The 19,817-nt window shown below is 40.4% G+C and overlaps 1 protein-coding gene across 6 annotated transcripts in view; it reads left to right on the top strand.

Moving 5' to 3' along the window:
* Positions 1-19,817, top strand: part of LOC148040078 (6-phosphogluconate dehydrogenase family protein) — a 152,324-nt gene that overhangs the window by 103,875 nt on the left and 28,632 nt on the right. For all 6 annotated transcript variants that reach the window (XM_087696586.1, XM_087696585.1, XM_087696587.1 and 3 more), the window contains 3 exons: positions 14,975-15,066; positions 15,178-15,273; positions 16,143-16,285. In XM_087696586.1, the coding sequence (XP_087552712.1) occupies positions 14,975-15,066; positions 15,178-15,273; positions 16,143-16,285 (331 nt within the window). The remainder of the gene's footprint in view (positions 1-14,974; positions 15,067-15,177; positions 15,274-16,142; positions 16,286-19,817) is intronic.

Here is a 19,817-nt window from a genome sequence, read left to right as displayed (position 1 = left end):
GGTACAAAAATACTACCCCCAAATCGAATTTTCATTCATTTTCTCATTAGATTAATGGCACAATTGCTCCATGCTTGGGCCAACAGTGGTATCAGAGCCACCTATCTTCTTCGCCCTCTCCATCGCAGTGGCTCTTCTTCGGCCTTGCCATGGCTTGCGATCATTTGCCACTAGCGATTGCCCTTGAGCCCCCGCTCGGCTGGCTGCACCACGAGCCATTGCCACAACGCCAAATCAAGCCTTATTGTCGATTATACTTTGTGTCGCCATCTTCGCTTATTCACCTTCAATCGTCATCATTGGCCCGCTTGTTGGTCATGTGTAGACTGCTTTTGTGTTGAAGGCTTGTTCTCCTCTTGCCCATCTTGGTCGTTGCCAATCTTAGTGTGGCCTAGGTCGGCCTGTAGGTGTGGTCGCTGCCAGCCTGCAGCCGTCAGATTTGCTGCTTGTCACCGCCTATTAGACTCGTCATCATGACTTGTTGACATGGCCATCACGCTCTGTTGCCTCACCTGTCACTCCTGCCATGTTGTGCCGCCATTGTCGCCTCCTGCCTCTCATCAATCGGCCAACATGCTCCTGCGTTGATGAGAAAACCGCCCTGATGATCGTAACTCTACCGCGTTTCTTCTATCGACGTGAAGACTGCGTGCTACATTGTCCTCCATTGACGGACAAGTTTTAATTTTTAAAAAAGAAATGCATTATTTTATTCATTCTTTTATTTAAAAAAAAGCCCATTTTCGTGTCCTTTCCAAGCACACTTTGGGTGAAATTTGGGGGTTTGTCACTAAAAACCTTTACTTCAATCCGTACTAGAATTAAAATTTGGGCCTTCTTATTATTTCTCTGAAATTCATCACTGAATTGAAGAAATTAGCTGCCATTATCACCAATTTTTGGGGCTTTTCATCAAATTGGCTGAATTTTGCCCAAATTTCACTGAAAATTTTGGGGCTTTTCAAGAATTCGGCATTCTTTATTGACATTGAGGCAGAATTGATCATTGAGCATGATATTCGGCATTTTTCGGGTAAAAATGTTGAAAAAATTGTCAAATTTCTCTTCAATTTCCCGATAAAATTTGGGGCTTTTCGTCATTCGAGCCCAATTGCACCCCAATTTCTTTGGAAAAATTAGGGCTTTTCTGAAATTTATTAAATTTCATCAATATCGAGGCTCAATGAAGCTTAAGGCATGGCATTCGTTATTAATTGGGCAAAAATTTTACCCAATTTCTTCAATCTTTCTTCATTTTTCGGGTAAAATTTGGGGCTTTTGCCTAATTCCACCACCAAGGCACCCAAAAATTTGGGCTTTTGCCTCAATTCATTTTCTTGGCCCTCAATGTGCTCCAAAATTATATTATTTGGCTGCTGGCCCTGTTCTTTCCTGACATTGAAGGCAAATTCGATTATTTTGGCATATTATTGGTCGGATTTTCAGTATATCGCTGTCCGCATTTTTGGAGCATTTGCAGCTGTTAATCTCTGATCTCAGCATATTGCTGATCACCACCTTGGGTAATATTTATTTCTGAAAAAAATTATTTATGCATATGTTTCTCTCTCCTCAGCAGAAAAACAGCAAGAGAAATTATTATTCTCCATATTATTGGACATCGTTGAGGTAGATAACAATTCTTCTATTAGTGACTTATTATTATGCATGCATCTATTTTCTATCTCTTCACTTGGAAAATAATATTTTATTGCTGATCATCACTCATGGTCAGCAATAATAATGATTTGTTGGGTATGCTTGGCGCTGACGACACCAATTACCCAATGCGGGCTTACATGGTGTGACATGTTTTTGTTGCGAAGAGTCTATAGCATATAGCCAACGGCACCGAGCAAAGATTTGATGGGATGGCCGTGATGCCCAAGTGCATGCCCTAATCACTTTATCCATAAAGAGGGCTATTATTCCACATATTTGATCATGCAAGACATCCAAGGAAGCGTGGGATAAGCTTGCATCATTATATCAAGTGTGCAATGAAGCACGTGTTGCTTGCTTACGTAAGCAACTGGAGGATGTTCACATGGAAGGAGGTAATACGGATGCCTATCTCACCGGCATCAAAGATCTAATTGAGCAATTATTAAATATTGATGAAGAAGTTCCTGGTAACTGGCTTTTTTCCATCACTCTTAATGGTCTACTAGAGTCATATCAAGGTTTTGCTACCACCTTGTGGTCGGTAATTATGGGTAACAAAGTTACTTACAGCATCGACCAACTTATGTCTCTTTTGTTGCAGGAGGATCAAAGCTGTCTCAACTACAATGCTACAATGGCAACTAAATATGCCTTTTTCATCCATCATTGTGAAAAACCCAAACCCAAGGTAAAAAATAAGGTTGTTGGTAAAAAAACAACAAACTTTCATGCTAGTCATCCTTCTTTCTCCACCGCTTCTATATCGAAGGCACCCTTCCATGCTGGTCCATAATCCTTCCAAGGGTCCAATCAACAAAGCTAAGAGGGGTAATTATTACCGGAAGACAAGGCATGACATCATTGAATGTCGTAAGTGCATTGCATCAGAAAAGTGTAACGAGCAAAATACATAGGAACTAGGGGTTAGACGCCTAGTCACATTGACCAGGGCCATAAGGTGTAAGAGTCCTAGTTTAGGGCAACCAGTGATTATTAAGAACTTACTCTTCACCTTCATCTTCAGCTCCCATGGCTTCCTCCTTCTTTCTCCCCTCTTTTTTGTCTTTCTCTCTCCTCTTCTAGTCTTTCTTTCTCTTCTTCTTGCTCTCTTTCTCTCTCTTTAGTTCATTTCCTCTCCTCTCAGCTTTATTTATTAAAAGTGGTATCAGAGCATCATGCTTTGGTCCTTTTCTCCTTTCCTCTTTCTTCCTTTTCAAATCCCAAAATCCTAGTTACTCAGGTTCCAGGTACAGGTACAGCAGGAAGGACCATAGTTAGTCTCAGCTTTTTGGAGCAAGCAGGAGCTATGGCTAGAGACTTAGACATATTTGGAGGTAAAATGGCTAACTTAGTAGGTCGTCACTTCTTTTCATGCAAATTTTAGGGGTTCCAGATCAAGTTTAGAGCCTCATGAGTTAGAGGAGGACAAAAAACTCAACTATTTTTTGCTTCAGCCCTTTCTCGCTCCTACTAGGCAAGTTGCCATAGCCACCTAGGAGAGAAAACTCGTCTTTTTTCCCAAACCAGCCATGTATGTTCTTAGGTGAGACCACAAGAGTCCTCTTCACCTTCCCAGACCAAGGGCAATACCCTTGTGAAGGGTTATTGCCAGAGAGAGAGCCCAGGGAACAGCCCGCATTTTGCGGCACATTTTGCGTTGCTGTTTTGTGTTATGTCTGCTCCTCCCCCTAGCTCCACCCAATCCTGCTGTGCTCCCCCATGGCATTGGCAGCCTCCCTGCACCTCCTTGATCAGATCTCAGCCTTCATGCTTCAGCATTTGAGCTTCCACCTCGAGCAAGGCTCAGTTTACTACTGTACCCTGCCGTGAACAGCCATTGAAGCTCAGCCCAAGCTCTTAATTCAGCCCACAACCTCTGGAAGCTCAACCCTTAGGAGATCCTTTACCCCTTTTGCTTCCTCTTACTCGGATTGAAGACATGGAGCTCAACATGCATGGGATTCTTGTGGGCAGCCATGAAAGCTCCATTTGAAGCTTTTTATCCTTGAAGTTCAAGCTCGGGAACAAGCATGGGAACCCCTATCATTAGTGGAAGCATTCGAATGCTTGAAGTCTTCATTCATTGGGGTGCTTCAACCAACCCGGCTTGCTTGATGAAGCAATTGGCATCATAATGGTTATGCTTCAACCATCTTTCCCAAACATTGAAGAGGTATGTCAATCTGATCTTAATCTCTCATCTTAATCCACTTGCTGAGAGAGATTAAAGATTGCATAGGCTTTACTAGTTCAATCCCTCATTGTATGCATGTGTCCACTGAAAGTCAATATCCCATTTTTCTCCTAATGCATCATAACTTATTTTGAATCAATTGTAATTGCTGACATTAACCCCCTCTTTATCTTGTGTGCTTTGGATAAGTCTCAAGTGAGTAATAGACCTTTGTAAATGGTTAAGTAGCAGCCAGTGAATCACTAGACTGCCAAGGTAATCCCTATCCAAGCTCTTGTTCATCCTTGCATCTCATGAAATGACCTAATGTTTCCTTTCCAATGTGTCTCATGCTGATTTCTTAATAAAAATGTTTGCTATGTATACTCCGGTTGAGGAAAAAGGCCGATGCCAAGCGAAGTGGTAAGACAAAAGAGAGGTGACCCTCCCTTACCACTTAAGACCTTGAAGGGGTGCACAACCCGGCCTGATACTTGTATGCAGGTGCAGGTACTCTTCTATGATCACCACCCCTTGGACACCCTTTCAGTGCTGATGGTACCCATGTATGACACTTGAAGTGTATGCAATCAGAAGAGATGTATGGAAGTAAGCTTCACTTATGCAGTGATGATAGAGAAGATGGGCATGCAATTATGCTTGGGATGGTGATCAGTATGCTTAAGTTATTTATGATGTTGCTTAGGCCCCTCATTGTATGAGCGATTCATATAGTGCTTTTCCATTAAGGGACAAACAATGTTTTTAGCCACAGTCAATCAGGATAGTCATAAAGATTCAATTACAAAAAATTCTGTATTATACCTGGAAGTAAACCCTAAAGCTCATCTCGAAGAGGGCTTCATTCTCTCCTGTTTGAATAAAGAATCTCCCCAATCTGAGCTACAATTTAAAAGTTATGGCCATTTTTGTGCACTAAGGTCACTGTGGACAGGGTACAGACCACTCTAGGATAGACACACAAATCCCATTGCAGAATATTCTGATAATTTTTAGCTACAAAGATTAATAGCTCATCTTGAAGAGGGCTTCGTCTCCTCCGATTTGAATCTAAAATCTCACAAATCGGAGTTTCCTACCAAAAGTTACACCCCATTTACTGACAGTGGGTCTTGTGGACTGCATCTAGATGGCTGGCCGGAAAGGCAAAAGTAGGGTCCATGAAGAACTCCAAATGGAGATTAGAGACTCCAAGACCTCCATGAATGATGAAGTCAGCTTGGCACAAGATTACCATGGTGATATGCATGAGGAAATGCCCGATATGGATTCCTACAGCCTGCTCAACCACACCTTTTGCTAGCATGAGCTTTGTCACATGGAAAGGCATAATGACATGGTTACCAACCACCGCCAAATGATGTCCAAGTTTGATGAAGCAATTGAGCAAATGGGCCTCTCAAACTCTAGAAGTCAACAAACCTTGAAGCAACTCACCACTCTTGTTGCTCAGCTAGCTACAACTTCATCCCAAGAGAAGGCAAATGAATCTAAGTGCGAATCTAGATGCCCACCACCACCAGAGCCATTGCATGGCCCATAGGGCATCCTTGGATCTAAAGGTATTCTCCCTTCTACCTATGAGGTTGGTGAACCCTTTCATGTGCATGATGAGCCCTTGTTGAGCTCCCCCATCAACCATGTAGCCAGCCCTCCAGTGAGGCCCTCTCCTACCATTGGTAGAAGCTTCCCCCCTCTCCTTAGGAGCCCCAATGGAACCTATATGAATCAGCCCCATCATGGATAGTATGGTATTAATGGCCAGCATGGCAATCATAGGCAACATGGCAATAATGGGCAGCATGGCTATAATAGGCAGCATGGGATAAATGCACCACATGGTAGGTATGGGCAGCAAGGTATGTATGAACATTATGGAATGTATGGACAACAAGGGTTTCATGGGCAACAAAGCCCTCGTGATCTACGTGACAAGATTTTCCTTACTAAGTACAATGGGTAATCTCCCTCACCATTAGAATTGGAGGAATGGATGTCCAAGTTGGAGTCCTACTTCAATATCTATCCTCACACTGATGATCAAAAAATTATCTTTGCCTCTCTCCACTTGGAAGGATTTGCCCATATACGGTGGCACTATATCAATCGAGAGAATCATCAGTTCATTGATTGGAAAGACTTTAAAATGCACATGGTTCAAGTATTTGTATCCCCTGTGGAAAAAGAGCAGTTGGCAAGACGATGGTACACACTTGACCAATGTAATCTCACTGTGCGTGAGTACACAAATTAGTTGATGAACTTGACTATGCATGTGGAGAGCAAATAGGGCACTTTTGGGATAGTATTTAACTCTAATGCTGAGAGTAAGTATGCTGAAAATAAACGGTCCACTGTATCACCTTCCCATGGCTCCAGTGGCCAACGGTTCAATTCACTGGATGTTGTGAAGGAACGGAAGGAAAAATGACTATGTTTTAAATGTGGGGATAGGTACACTGCTGACCATACCTCCAAGTGCCGTTACATTGCTGACCATGTTGAGCATGTTGAGGATGTGGATCACGAGTAGTTCTATGACCCGGAGGATGGGTTCCCTTTTGACATGTGCAGTTGTCCATCTCCCAAGCACTTGATTTGACATCCCGCTCGACTACCACCTCCCTTTGCTCCATCTCCTTAGATGCTTGGATGGGTTCTCAGAGCTCGAGCACCCTGCGCATTCAAGGTAGTATTCATGGGAAGCATGTCTTCATCCTTGTGGATAGTGGTAGTACTCACAGTTTTGTCAATAAATCAACCATTGGCCGGTTGAAATGCACCCCTACGGAATTACAGCACCCCCTGAAAGTCGAAGTGGCAAATGGAGAGGAAGAAATCAACACAGATGTATGTCCTGCAGCTCCCCTATGCTTGGTTGAAAATTCTCCAGCAGCTCCTTGACTTGCTTTGCAACCTCTTCACATTCACACTTGGAGAGTCTATAAGATGGCTTGTTTACTGGCTTGGAATGGGGCTCTAAATTAAGTGGATGGTCCACTTGTCTCTTAGCGAGAATAATTGTGGGCATCTGAAATAAATCATTATACTCCTCAGCATGATCTTGAATTCCCTCTAAGCGGATGAGCTATCTATGTATCAAAATCTCCATGTAGAAATAAGAGAAGTCCATAGCAATTTTCCCAAATTGTTTCAACCAATCTCAACCCAAGACAATATCAATGGGGCCCATATCTAAGGCAATTAGGTCAACCAATGCCACATGGATTTCATTGAACTGAATTCTTTCCCTTATGCATCCCCTGTCCTGTTAGTCAAGAAGAAAGATGGCTCTTTCCGCATGTGCATTGATTACAGAGACTTGAACAAAATCACAGTGAAGAACCGCTATCCCATCCCACGGATTGATGACTTGCTGGATGAGTTGAAAAGGGCATGCTTTTTCACTAAGATTGATTTGCACTCTAGCTACCATTAGATCCGTATGAGGGAGGAAGATGAGATCAAAACGGCCTTCCGGACTAATCGTGGGCTTTATCATTTTCTAGTGATGCCTATTGGGTTGACTAACACCCCTGCCACATTTCAAAACCTCATGAATAACTCAGGTCTGTTGGCCTCTTGCAGCCTCTTTCTATTTTTAAAGGGAAATTGACTCATATCACAATGGACTTCATCATAGGCCTCATCGTGACCCAGAAAGGTTGGAACAGTATATATGTGGTAGTTTATCGCCTCACCAAAGCTATCCACTTTATCCCCAGTAAGACGCAATACACTGCCTCTCAGGTGGCCACTTAGTTTATGGAATATGTCTTCGAGTTGCATGGCTTACCACAAGTCATAGTACATGATTGGGATGCTAAGTTTATGAGCACCTTTTGGTAGATAGTTTTCACATCTGTGGGTACCAAGCTTGCTCTATCCACTGTATACCACTCCCAAAGTGATGGCCAGATTGAAAGATTGTGAACAAATGGCTTAGATATACTTGCGGTACTTTTGCCATGATGTACAACACAGTTGGGATACGTGGCTCCACTTGGCTGAGTTTGCCTATAATAACTCCACCCACTCTAGCATTGGGGTTTCCCCTTTTGAGGCATTATATGGGTATAAGGTTCCTCTCCCTATAGTCTTATTCAATTATAAGATCAACCCTTAAGAGTTAGGTTGAGTTGGATCGCATACAGGCCCTACTTGAGCAATACAAAGTGAATCTTCAAAAGGCATAAACTCAGATGAAACTCTATGTTGATGAGAAAAGAAAGCATTTGGAATTTTAGGAAAGGGAAGTGGTCCTCTTGAAAGTGCCTCAGTCTCGTTACTCCACTCTCAAAGAGGGTAGCAATAATAAGCTCGCCCAATGTTTCTATGGCCTCTATTTGATCTTGAAGAGAGTTGGTGACTTGGCCTACTGATTAGAGCTTCCCCCTACCACCAAGATCCACAACGTGTTTCATATCAGCCAGTTGAAACCCTCCATTGGCAACTTAATGGACTATGTGGAAGAACTTCCCCCCATGGATGAAGGTATTATTCAGTATATCCCTGAGGCAATCATTGGGCAATGCGATAAGCACTTAAGATCTCGATCCATCAAGGAGTACCTCATCAAATGGCAAGCCCTATCCCTAGAAGAAACCTCTTGGCACCCAGCCACTATTGTCAATGAATATCCTCACCTCCAAGATGCCCAACGGGCTGAAGACTAGCCAGTTATGTCCTCGTTTGACCACCCCCTGTGTCTACAGATTGCACACTATTTTGAAACAATTTTGTATTTGCCCAAATCTGAGGAATGTGTCTCTTAGCTAGGCTGAAAGTACTCATCATAAGCTCCGTTTCGACATGCGGCACGCCCCATTTGGAGCAATCTATCAAAACTTATGATAATTTTACCTTAGTAGGCCTATCATGGACAGCATGTTGTCCCTAGTCTTTACCCATGCATTTTCATTGTAATGTGGCTCAGAGTAGTACTTTGCACCCCACTCCCTAAGCCCACCTATCACTTCCCTCTAGTTGTCTTCGTTTTTTAGGGCAAAAACCTTCAGGGTGGGGATGGATTGTAACGAGCCGGATGTATAGGAACTAGGGGTTAGACACCCAGTCACACTGACCGGGGTATATAAGGTGTAAGAGTTCAATTTTAGGGCAATCAGTGATTATCAAGAACTTACGCTTCACCTTCATCTTCAGCTCCGATGACTTCCTCCTTTCTTTCCTCTTTTCTGTCTTTCTCTCTCCTCTTCTAGTCTTTCTTTCTCTTCTTCTTGCTCTCTCTCTCTCTCTCTCTCTCTCTTCAGTTCATTCTCTCTCTCCTCTCAGCTTCATTCATTACAAAAAGAGAGAGTCTGGTCTTGCTTTTACACACGGGACCACGAACTATTCTTAATTTAAGGATTATATATTTTTCATTGAGTGTCAGTATAATCCTTCTATTCATGATACTTGTTTTTCTATTACTGATGTGGTTTCTACTTGGTACTTCAACAGTGGTGCATCTAAGCACATCACCTCTTGCTGAACATTATTTTCATCTCTCTTTGATGTAACTAAGGGGGGTTATAGTTATATGTGCTAACAATGTCTCTTATGCAGTTAAAGGCATTGAACATATGCAGGTTGTCTCTGTCTTGGGTACTCCTTTGACATGGTATAATATTCTGTATGTGTCCAACATCAAGAAGAATCTTATCTCCATTTCAGCCATTACTACTTCAGGGGTTTCGTGTTCTTTTTTGTGGCCCTTGATGTGTGGTATATGATAATTAGATTTCTTCTATTGTCTTGATAGACACCCTTACTAAAGGTCTTTCGTCTTGATACTTATGATCATCAACTTGTTGAAAATCCTATTGACAGTGAAAGAATCTTTTCATGATACACATTTATGGCATTAGAGGCTTGGTCACATTAACTAGTGAGCATTGATGAAGCTCCAGTCAGAGGATATGGTCAAAGATATTCTAAAATTCACTTGTTGTCAAATCACATTTGTGAAGGTTGTTTACTTAGTAAGATGCATCAATTCTCCTTTCCTAAGGATTCTCATATTCATTCGCCATCTATTTTGCATCTCCTTCAAAGTGATGTTTGTGGTCCCATGTGGACTAAATCCATCGATGGATTTCTATATTTTGTCACATTTATTTATGAAAATCCCTGATTCACTTGGGTATATGGATTGAAATCTAAGTCTAAAGTCTTCTTTTGCTTCAAGCCTTTTATTGCTATGGTGGGGAACCAAAGTGGCTTTCACATTCAGACCCTTCGCATCGATAGGTGGGGTAATATCTTTTCAAACAGTTGTCAAAGTATCTTGCATCTCGACGAATTCATCATCAATGCACCGTTCCTTACTCGCCACAACAAAATGGAGTAGCAAAGCAGAAGAATAGGTCACTCATGGAGATGGCAAGATACATGCTGAAGAGTAAGAATTTACCTAATTCCTTTTGGTTCGATGCTATTCTATGTGCTGCTTATGTTTTGAACAAGTGCCCCACAAGAGCTTTATGCACCATCACTCCTTATGAGGCATGGACTAGCTCCAAGGCTTCTCTCTCTCATATGAGGAATTTTGGATCATTGATGTATGCTCATGTACCCTCTTAGAAAAGGCATAAGGTAGATGATAAGGTTGTTTGCTGCATATTTATCGGATATAGTGCTAAAAGTAAGGGGCATCATCTTTATCAACCCTCAACAAGCAAGGTTATTGTCAGCAGAGATGTTATATTTGCTGAAAATGCTTCTCACTTCTTACTGGACTGTCAAAAACAGCCTACTATTGATGCTTCATACATTTTTGACAGCCTACTATTGCTTTTCCATAATGGTTCCATGGCTAATCCTTCTCCTCAGCCTTCATTTCCACCATCTACAGATACATTACAGCAGTCTATTTAGCCTGATTTATAGTCACAATAGCATCATGATACCTTGTTTGAAGAGCAGCCCCCTATTTTGGACCAATTGGAGCATACAAGGGCTGAAATTCAGTAGCCTGAAAAGTCCCTTGCTGGCTGTTAGACACTCTTTGGGACAGCAAACAACCTCTTCCTTTGGCTGCCCACACATGAGCCTCTACTTGCAAGGATCAAGGTAATCTTCTTGCATGTGCATTGGTGGCTACAACATGCAATGAAGAACCTCTATGTTATAAAAATGCTTTTTTAATTCGTTATTGGGTGGAAGCAATGAAGGCAGAGATTGATTTCATCCATTAGAATGACACTTGCGAGCTATGTGATTTGCTTCCCGATAAGCGTGCAAGAGGTACCAGATGGGTTTATAAAATTAAAAGAACCTTTGCTTGCAAGGATCAAGGTAATCTTCTTGCATGTGCATTGGTGGCTATACCATGCAATGAAGAACATCTATGTTATAAAGATGTTTTTTTCAAATGGTTGTTGGATGGAAGCAATGAAGGCAAAGATTGATTCCATCCATTAGATTGACACTTGGGAGCTATGTGATTTTCTTCCCGGTAAACGTGCAAGAGATACCAAATGGGTTTATAAAATTAAAAGAAAATCAGATGGTTCTATTGACAGGTGGAAAGCCCCCCTTGTTGCCAAGGGCTGTGCTCAACAACAAGGAATTGACTTTGAGGAGACTTTTGCCCCTACTTCTCACATTACTACCATCAGGAGTATTATTTCCCTTGCTGCCCACTTTCATTGGGAGGTGTATCATTTGGACATCAAGATGGCATTTCTCCATGGATATCTCACGGAAGAGGTATATGTTTCTTAGCCTTCAAGATTAGCAATTAAAGTCTTTAACCACAAAGTCTATCATCTTAAGAAGGCTTTGTATGGTTTAAAGTAAGCTCCACAGACTTGGTATGCCCACATATATTCTTATCTATTGTATCTTGGACTTTAGAATAGCCCTATTGAAGCTACTCTTTACATTTGACATCAAGGATCTCATTTTATTATTCTTGTGCTTTATGTTGATGACAAGCTTGTCATTGGGACCAATGTTGGTCAAATTGCAGCATTTAAGTTTGATCTACAGCAAATATTTGCCATGATAGACCTTTGTCTACTTCACTATTATTTGGGTATCCAATTCGCCACCATTGAGGGGGGACATCATTATGAAACAGTCCAATTGGATAACTTCTTCAATGCTTTCAGTTTGAGGATTGCAAGCCTGTGTCTACTTCCTTGGAGCTTGGTTTTAGATTCAGTTCTGATGATGGTAGTGGATCCTTTGATACTACTATATATTAGTATGTTGTTGGATGCTTGATTTATCTATGTCAAATGAGGCCCAATCTTCAATTTGTATCTCCTAGTTGAGCAAATATATGCACAACCCTTTAGCACTTCATTGGCAAGCAATGAAACGTGTCTTTCGGTATCTTAAAGGCACCCAGGATCTTGGCCTTTTGTTCAAGGCTGATTCTTTACTCTCTTTGCATGGATATTTTGACAGTGATTGGGTTGAATGTTCAAATTCTTATGTCTCTCATAGTAGCAACTGCTTCTTCTCGGGTACATCTCTTGTTTCTTGGTTCAGCAAGAAACAAACTAAAATTTCTACTTCCAGTTGTGAAGCTGAGTACAGAGTAGCATTCACATTCATAGTGGAGTGTGTTTGGCTCTACAAGTTACTTGCAGATCTTCATGTGCACCAGATAGCTCTGACACTTATGTATACTAACAGCTAGAGTACTTTGGCCATTGCGCAAAACCCATTGTTCCATGCCTGCACAAAGCATATAGAAGTTCATTATTATGTTCATGAGCGGATGTCAGTGGAGAAATAGAGTTGTCTTACATACCCACTCAATTTGGGTTTGCCTTCCTTTTCTAGCTCACTTTTTGGCTTGAGAGGGGGTGTTGATCTAACATAAGCATTACATGATGAATTAGCCACTTGAATTGCCCCAAAAATGCTTCATTAATCAAAACCCTAAAATGGTGGGCGGTTTGAGAGAGTTTTAAAATGGTGCATGGTACGAGGTCTTGAAACTTTCTATAAATAGGCAGGCTTCCCTCTATTCAACATTAATCTCTTTTTTGTAGGTTTTTGGAGCGGTATCTCTATTGCCCACACCCCGTTCACGGAGGACATCTCAGTCAAAGCTTCCCCTTGTTGTCTGCTACCATCTGGCACCTGAGTCTAGCCTCCATCTCCTCCATCCCGTTGTCGCCTTCTGATCCAATCACTCCTAGATTTGCATTTGCTGCCACGCGTTCATTCCCAGATGGAGGTGACCACTGTTGTGCTGGGTTTACACTATCTGGGGGCGTAGGAGGCTGTTGCCATCACTCCTACATTATTGCCTCATCGTTTGTTGGCTGTGTTTTGTGTTCTCTCTCTCCACTGCCTATCACTTGGCTCTTGGTGGCTATCTTTGCACTCCTCTGCTGTCTCCTCAAGACCTGTGTTTTTAGTATTTCTCTCTCTGCATTGTCTGTCTACACCGAATCCAGCTTCCATAGCTGTGTTTGCTAATGTTTAAATCCCGGAGGCTGCCTTTGCTGCATTTTGGAATCCATTAGGAGTATGACACACTCTCCTGCTCAGCACCTTTGCTTCGGTCCTTGAGAGATGAGAGTTCGGGGTACAATTTTCATTCCTGCATGGTTTGTTTGCTACATGAGCATTGCATATTCAAGATTCAGTCATTCATCCAGATTCCATTGTGTTCATTGTCTTTGAGTTACCCTAACCCTAATTGTGCTCTTTTGAGTTTATGCTTTGTCGTATGCTTTCATTTATGTTTCTGCGTTAGGGTATTTCTTCATAGTGGTGTTTTTTGAACTATTCACTGTTAACTGTTGAACTTTGCATTGTTTCTTGGGCACTTGAACACTCAGTGGCTCCAAGTATGTGTCTATTTCCTTGTTTCTATCTTCAATCTTTTCTGTACAACATCCTCATATACTAACAAAAGAGGATAAGCTCCAAAGACTGTAGGACATCTGTCTCAGAAGGGAGAGGCTGCAGGGCAGTTTTGACAGGATGAGGAAGAGGAGAGATGCCTTCTTTTGGACTTGAGATCCTGATACCTTCTTTCATCTAGCCCCTTGTATGGTGTGGCATTATAGCCCACCAGATTGGTTGTTCATACAACCACTGTATTTATGGTGTACTCAGCTGCTCTGTGTAGAGTTCTTTTTACTGTGTATCATACTTTAGGGGGATTTTCCTTGAGTGTTATTATTAGAATTTCTTTTCACTGTTTTCTGTTTTTGTTTTTTGAATGAAAGAGCTGAGACTAATAAAGGCTACCTTTTATTAGATAGTTGAGAACTCCAGTGATGCTCTGAAATGAAAGCAACTATTAGCCATCTTCGGGAAGTAGCAAGCAAATGGTATGCTGCTAAGCTCTTGAAGACACAAATAATGGGAAGACTTTTGAGGAGCAATATCTCCCCTCATTCTATACAAGACATGCATGACATAAAACTTTTAGTAACTTCTAAGTACTGAAAGTTAGAAATTTAGATGGTTTGCATGCTTCTTGAAACAACACCCTACTACATGGATGTAAGGAGTATCTGATGGAAGATTATTGACAAGGTTAAAGAAAGTCCTGTAGACTTTGGTAGAAGTGTAAAGCAGAAGCTTTTTTGAAGAGGACAAGCAAGGCTGCTCTTCAGCATGAATAAGGAACCCTCTTACAAGCCGAATAAGGAGTTGTTTGAGATATAGTAGCCATTTACTGCTGCTTGGTTGAAAATCACCTTCAAGGCAAGAAGAACAGTGGGGCCGCATGCACCAGCAGAAGTGCCAAGACAAACCAAGATTGAGGATGATGCAATGGCAGCAGTTTGCAGGAAATCTTGCTCCCTTTTATATAACAATAATTAGAGGAACTAAAAGAAGATGCAAAGAAGAATAAATATTGCAGGGCGAGTGAAAAAATTCCCCTTATTTTGAAGTCTAGTATGTTGAACATAATAATGATTATGTGGTCATGACCTACATGGAACTTATTCTATTGAATTTGAATAATGAATATCCTGTAAATAACAATAATGTGGTCATGACCTACATGGAACTTTTTCTATTGAATTTGAATAATGAATATCCCGTAAATAACAATAATGTTTGAGGATCATTTTTGTTCTGTTAAGCAACAAGATCTTTGAGCACTACCTGACATAGGATTATGTTTTATAGAGGGAATCAGATCATGGAAGCATCCCATAATTCTTGACTCACCTGTCTCCGGGGGTGTACCTGCTGCTAAAGCTGGCACTCTTACATTTATGGTCTCTCATCAGACTTCCTTAAAGTTCTTTTTGCAAACACGCGGTTTAGAAAAAACAATTCTCATTACACTTTTACAAGCTGCTTAACTTGGACTATTTTACTTCTGGCAGGTTGGTGGTGAAAAGGATGGCTACAATGCAGCAAGACCACTATTGAATTGTATGGGAAAACAAGTTATATATTGTGGGGGCTCTGGTAATGGTGTGGTAAGCATAACATTTAAGCTTTGGTTCTTTCCAGTTGTTGATCTGTTTTGATGTCCTCTTCCTTAACCTGTTCAAGTTCCTTCTTTTTTTCTTTTTGTAATTATTCTCTAGCTTTTGTTCTCTGTTTTTGGTTAACTTGTTTTTTGTGTTATTGTCCTTAAGCTGTTCAAGTCCTTACTTTTTGTTCTCCACAAACTGAGAAATTAATGACACATGCTAAAAATCTCATTCTGCAAATGCAAATTTGTGAGATGAATGGTCCATTCGCCTGTTAGATTGATTCATGGAGATCGTTCTATGGTTCAACAAGGCAATTGACTTTCGCCAAACTCGGGCTCTTTCAACCACCAAAGAATCCTGTGTTAATAAGAACTTATTTATCCCTTTTGAAATTTGCTAAGCCTTTTCTGTTACATAACAAATATATCTTAGTCCACAGTTATGACAATTGACAATAGAAGCTTTATACATCAAAACTGAGGGAAAATTTGGAAATGTTTTGGAAGATGGAAATAGAAATGCCACATCATTAAGGGGTGGGAGAGAAGAGGAGAAGAGGGGGAATTGTGTAATGAGAGGAAGGGATGAGACATTTCTAAGGGAGGAAAAACAACTAACAGTTGAGGAAAGGTGAGCAAATATTGTAAACTTTATAACATTCAGACTTAATTTCGGCAAAGCTTATTAGAATGTGTTTCCCTTGTTGTGTTTATGTTTGTTCATCCATTGTATACATTTCACTGGTGTTACGAAGATAGGCAACCATTCATTTCTTCAAACTATATCATTGACCTGCCGTATTCATTTTGTTGGCTCAGTGTTAATATGTCTTGATTATTTCCATGAAGTTTGTTTATTTATCATTACAGGTTGCTAAATTGTGCAACAACTTGGCTTTGGCAGTAAGCATGGCTGGCATTTCTGAAGCTCTTGCACTAGGACAAAAGTTGGGAATAGATTCACATACCCTTACAAATATTTTTAATTCCTCTTCAGCTCGATGTTGGAGCAGGTGTCTCTTCCTTTCCTCAATGTTCCTCAACTGTGATGAATCTAGGAATTAGAAGTGTGCTTACCATATGGTATAAATCATATTTTCCATAAATCAAAGCTGAGAAGATAGTTGAGGTGAGATTTCATGCCATTTTCTCAAGTCTACTTGTCAAAGTACTACTATAATGTCTGATTCAAAACATTTAAGGCTATCAGTCCACTCTCCAGTACTCAAGAGAATAAGCAATGCCCATTTATACATTCTAATGCAGATGTAAGATTTGACACTAGTCGGGCTGAGAGCCACATGTCCTCCCATTATAGAAGTCAGTTACAAGCTTGTAGTCTGACCCAATTCTGGTTCTCCCAGCCATAATGCATGAGGGGTAGCAGAGCCTCTTTGTGCTTCATACTGACTTGAAACCACAAAATGCAGGCCATATAGCTATGGTGGACTGAGAGGAACGGCAGTGGACTGAGAGGAGGATGAGGGGATGGGTTGAGAAGGGGTGTGGCTGAAGCTAGCTGGGTGAGTGGGGAGATGTAAAAATACCACGACAAGAGGTGTCAACTATAATAACTGAAAGAAAAGGGATGTATCGTAACTAAGTGAACTCCTGGTCTGTTTTCCTCTGTTATGATTTCATTCTTTGTCAATGTGAGGTGTACGTTTGTGGAAAACTGTATTTTTCTAGGGCAAAATCTTACTTTCCTTTACAAGAGTGCTCAAAGAAAAACAGAGATCCACTCCTAACAAACAAGCATGTAGATAATCGTGGTGCTATTTTGAGCATGTCTGATTCGACAATGTTGCAGATGTACTGTGTGACTTTTGACAATGAGAGTAAAATACAGCTAGCTAAGGAGCTGCAAGGAAGCAGGGAGGTAGGTACTAGGGTTTTGTGTGACATGTTACTGTATGTTAATAGTGATGTGTATCAACACACTAAGGATTGCCAGGGTACTTTTTTCCCTCTTTAGGTGGTTTTTTTGCCCTAGCCTTGTGTATATGCCTATTCACTTTCAGTCTTGCAAATCTTCTCTACTGATACCTCTCAATACACTTTGAGTTGTACTCTCTCATGCTTCTTCCTCTCCAAGATGTGTATGTGCATTCTTGCAAACCTAAATCCAACAATTGATATTAGAGCAAGCTTCAACCTCCTAGGCATACTCATCAACCCCATCTACTTGATTTCCTCAGATTGGGATGAGATTTGACGAGTGTTTGGAGGTTCACAAATTATTGCCTCCATTTGTACTATTGCCAGTATTGCATAGGCTATTTTGTCCTTTTGTGCAAGATTTTTTGCAGCTGTCAATTTTGCAAGTAAGAGCCCTAATAGTCTCCTTTATACTGTGCTACATAGCACAAGTTGGTTTTTGTATATTTTCTTCTATATAGACATTTTTGTATCAAGTATAGTTGGTGGCTAGCAACAATGATGTTTTCTATATGCTGGCTATTGAGGACACGTTGACTGTTGGATGGAACCAACTTATATGATGTGCATGTATTGGTTCAATTGTTCATGGAATCGAGAAACATCTAGGTGGTGTTTTGGAAGCTACAAGTCTAGTAGAAACGACAGAAAGAAGTGTTGGTCAGAATGTTGTTGCTTCTAGTTTTGCTCAAGTTAATGCTAGAGCACCACCACCACCACTCCTAAGCAGATTCGTTGGGATGACAGAGATGGAGAGGCTCATGCTTGGCAAAATAGGTCAATTATGTGAGTTGCAGATCAAGATTTTGTGGCTAGTCAGAAATATAAAGGAAAAGTTGCCTTACCTACTAGTAAGCAGAAATTTGCAAATGCTATTCAGACAAAGAAGGTTGATAAGGATAAGAAAAAAATGAGAATAAAATCTATTGCAGGAATTGTATGACAAAAGGTCATTTAATATCATTAAGGACTATCCTAAGGAGTTGCAAAAGAAACTAAGAACAATGAGGCTAGTATGGTTGTTGCAAATGTCTCTCCTTCTAAGTCAAAATCTCCAAATGTTGGATATACGCAATGAAGTTATGATCCCTTTTTATATGATTCTTGCATGTTTGTTGTGGATTCAAATGTATGGTACTTTGATAATGGTGCCACTAAGTATCTTAGTTCTCTATGTAGTATGTTCACTTATCTTGATTCTACTCCTAGTGGTAATATTGTGATAAGTGTCAATAACTCCTATCATCTTCTTAAAGAGGAGAAAGGAGTTAGCGAAATTGCATTAACTGCTATTGACGGTAGAACCTTCACACTTATGGGTGCTTTGTATGTATGGAAGATCAAAAACTTAGTATCAATTTTTATATTTGTGAAATATTTGTTGTGACCTTTGTTGATGACTAATGTGCAATTCATGAAATTTTTTGTGGTGATATAATTATTGCATCTAGCTCACCATATTGTGGGTTGTACAAGCTCAATAACTATGGTAAATGTATGAAAGATATGGCATGCATGATTGCAGATTCATAGGCTATTTCAAATGCAAAACTTTAGTATGCATGCTTTGGACATTTGAATTTTGCTAGCTTGCTGCGCTTGTAGAAATTTAAAATGGTGTCTTCATTGCCTATTCTTGAGGCTATTGGAAAATACATCTGTGAAGGCTGCATATTGCATTAAATGTAGCGTGCTTTATTTCCAAATTATGATGGTCCAGTGAGAGTTGTTTGTGAACCGCAGCTTGCACAAAGTGATGTGTATGGTTTGATACAAACACCCTCTTTTGGAAACTAATATTTTGTAACTTTCATTGATGATTACTCTATGTATGCATGGATAAATGATATGAAAGCTGAGTGAAAAGTGTGTTTTTACTTTAAATAGTTTGTTAGTATGGTTGAAAATTTGTTAGGATGTGAAGCTAATACTCTCCATTCTAGTTGGGAAAGGCGGCGGGGGAGGAATATATATCTAAGGAATTCAAAGCATATCTAGTTGAGTATGGGATAAAACACCAATATATAGTGCCATATGTACTAGAACAAAATGATGTAGCTAAGAGAAAAAATCTCTCGTGGATATGATATGATGCATGATTAAGAGTCAAGCTTTGCTATAGAGTTTCTGGCTTGAGGTTGTTTTATGTGTAGTCTATGTACTTAACAGTAGCCCACTAACCCATTGTAGTCTATTACTCTATACGAGGCTTGGTATGGCAAAAAAGCATCTATTGCTCATTTATGTGTTTTTGGTTGCTTGGCTTATGCTTCAATACTAGTGAAACAAAACAAGAAATTGGATGATAAGGCTACAAAATGCACTTTTGTTGAGTACAATAATGAAAGCAAAGATTACAAGTGATACCATCTGCAAAGTAAGTGTATTTTGGTCAGCGGTGATATTGTCTTTGTGGAAGATGTTGTTTAGCCTTTACTTTCGAAAATGTATGAAAGAGATAGATGTACACTCACAAAATATCTATGATACTTTGTTGCCTCTTCTTAGTAGTATATAATCACATGTAATACTAAGTGAGGTAGTCTTTCAGCCTAAGCAAGTTTTTCATGATACCATAGACTAAACTATTTTTGATGCGGATATGAA

The sequence above is a fragment of the Lygodium microphyllum genome, chromosome 2 (genome assembly GCF_053477565.2).
Source record: "Lygodium microphyllum isolate KBCC chromosome 2, Lygodium_microphyllum_v1.1.10, whole genome shotgun sequence".
NCBI lineage: Eukaryota > Viridiplantae > Streptophyta > Polypodiopsida > Schizaeales > Lygodiaceae > Lygodium > Lygodium microphyllum.
Note: the sequence above shows the minus strand (reverse complement) of the source record. Positions and strands in the feature narration are given on the sequence as shown.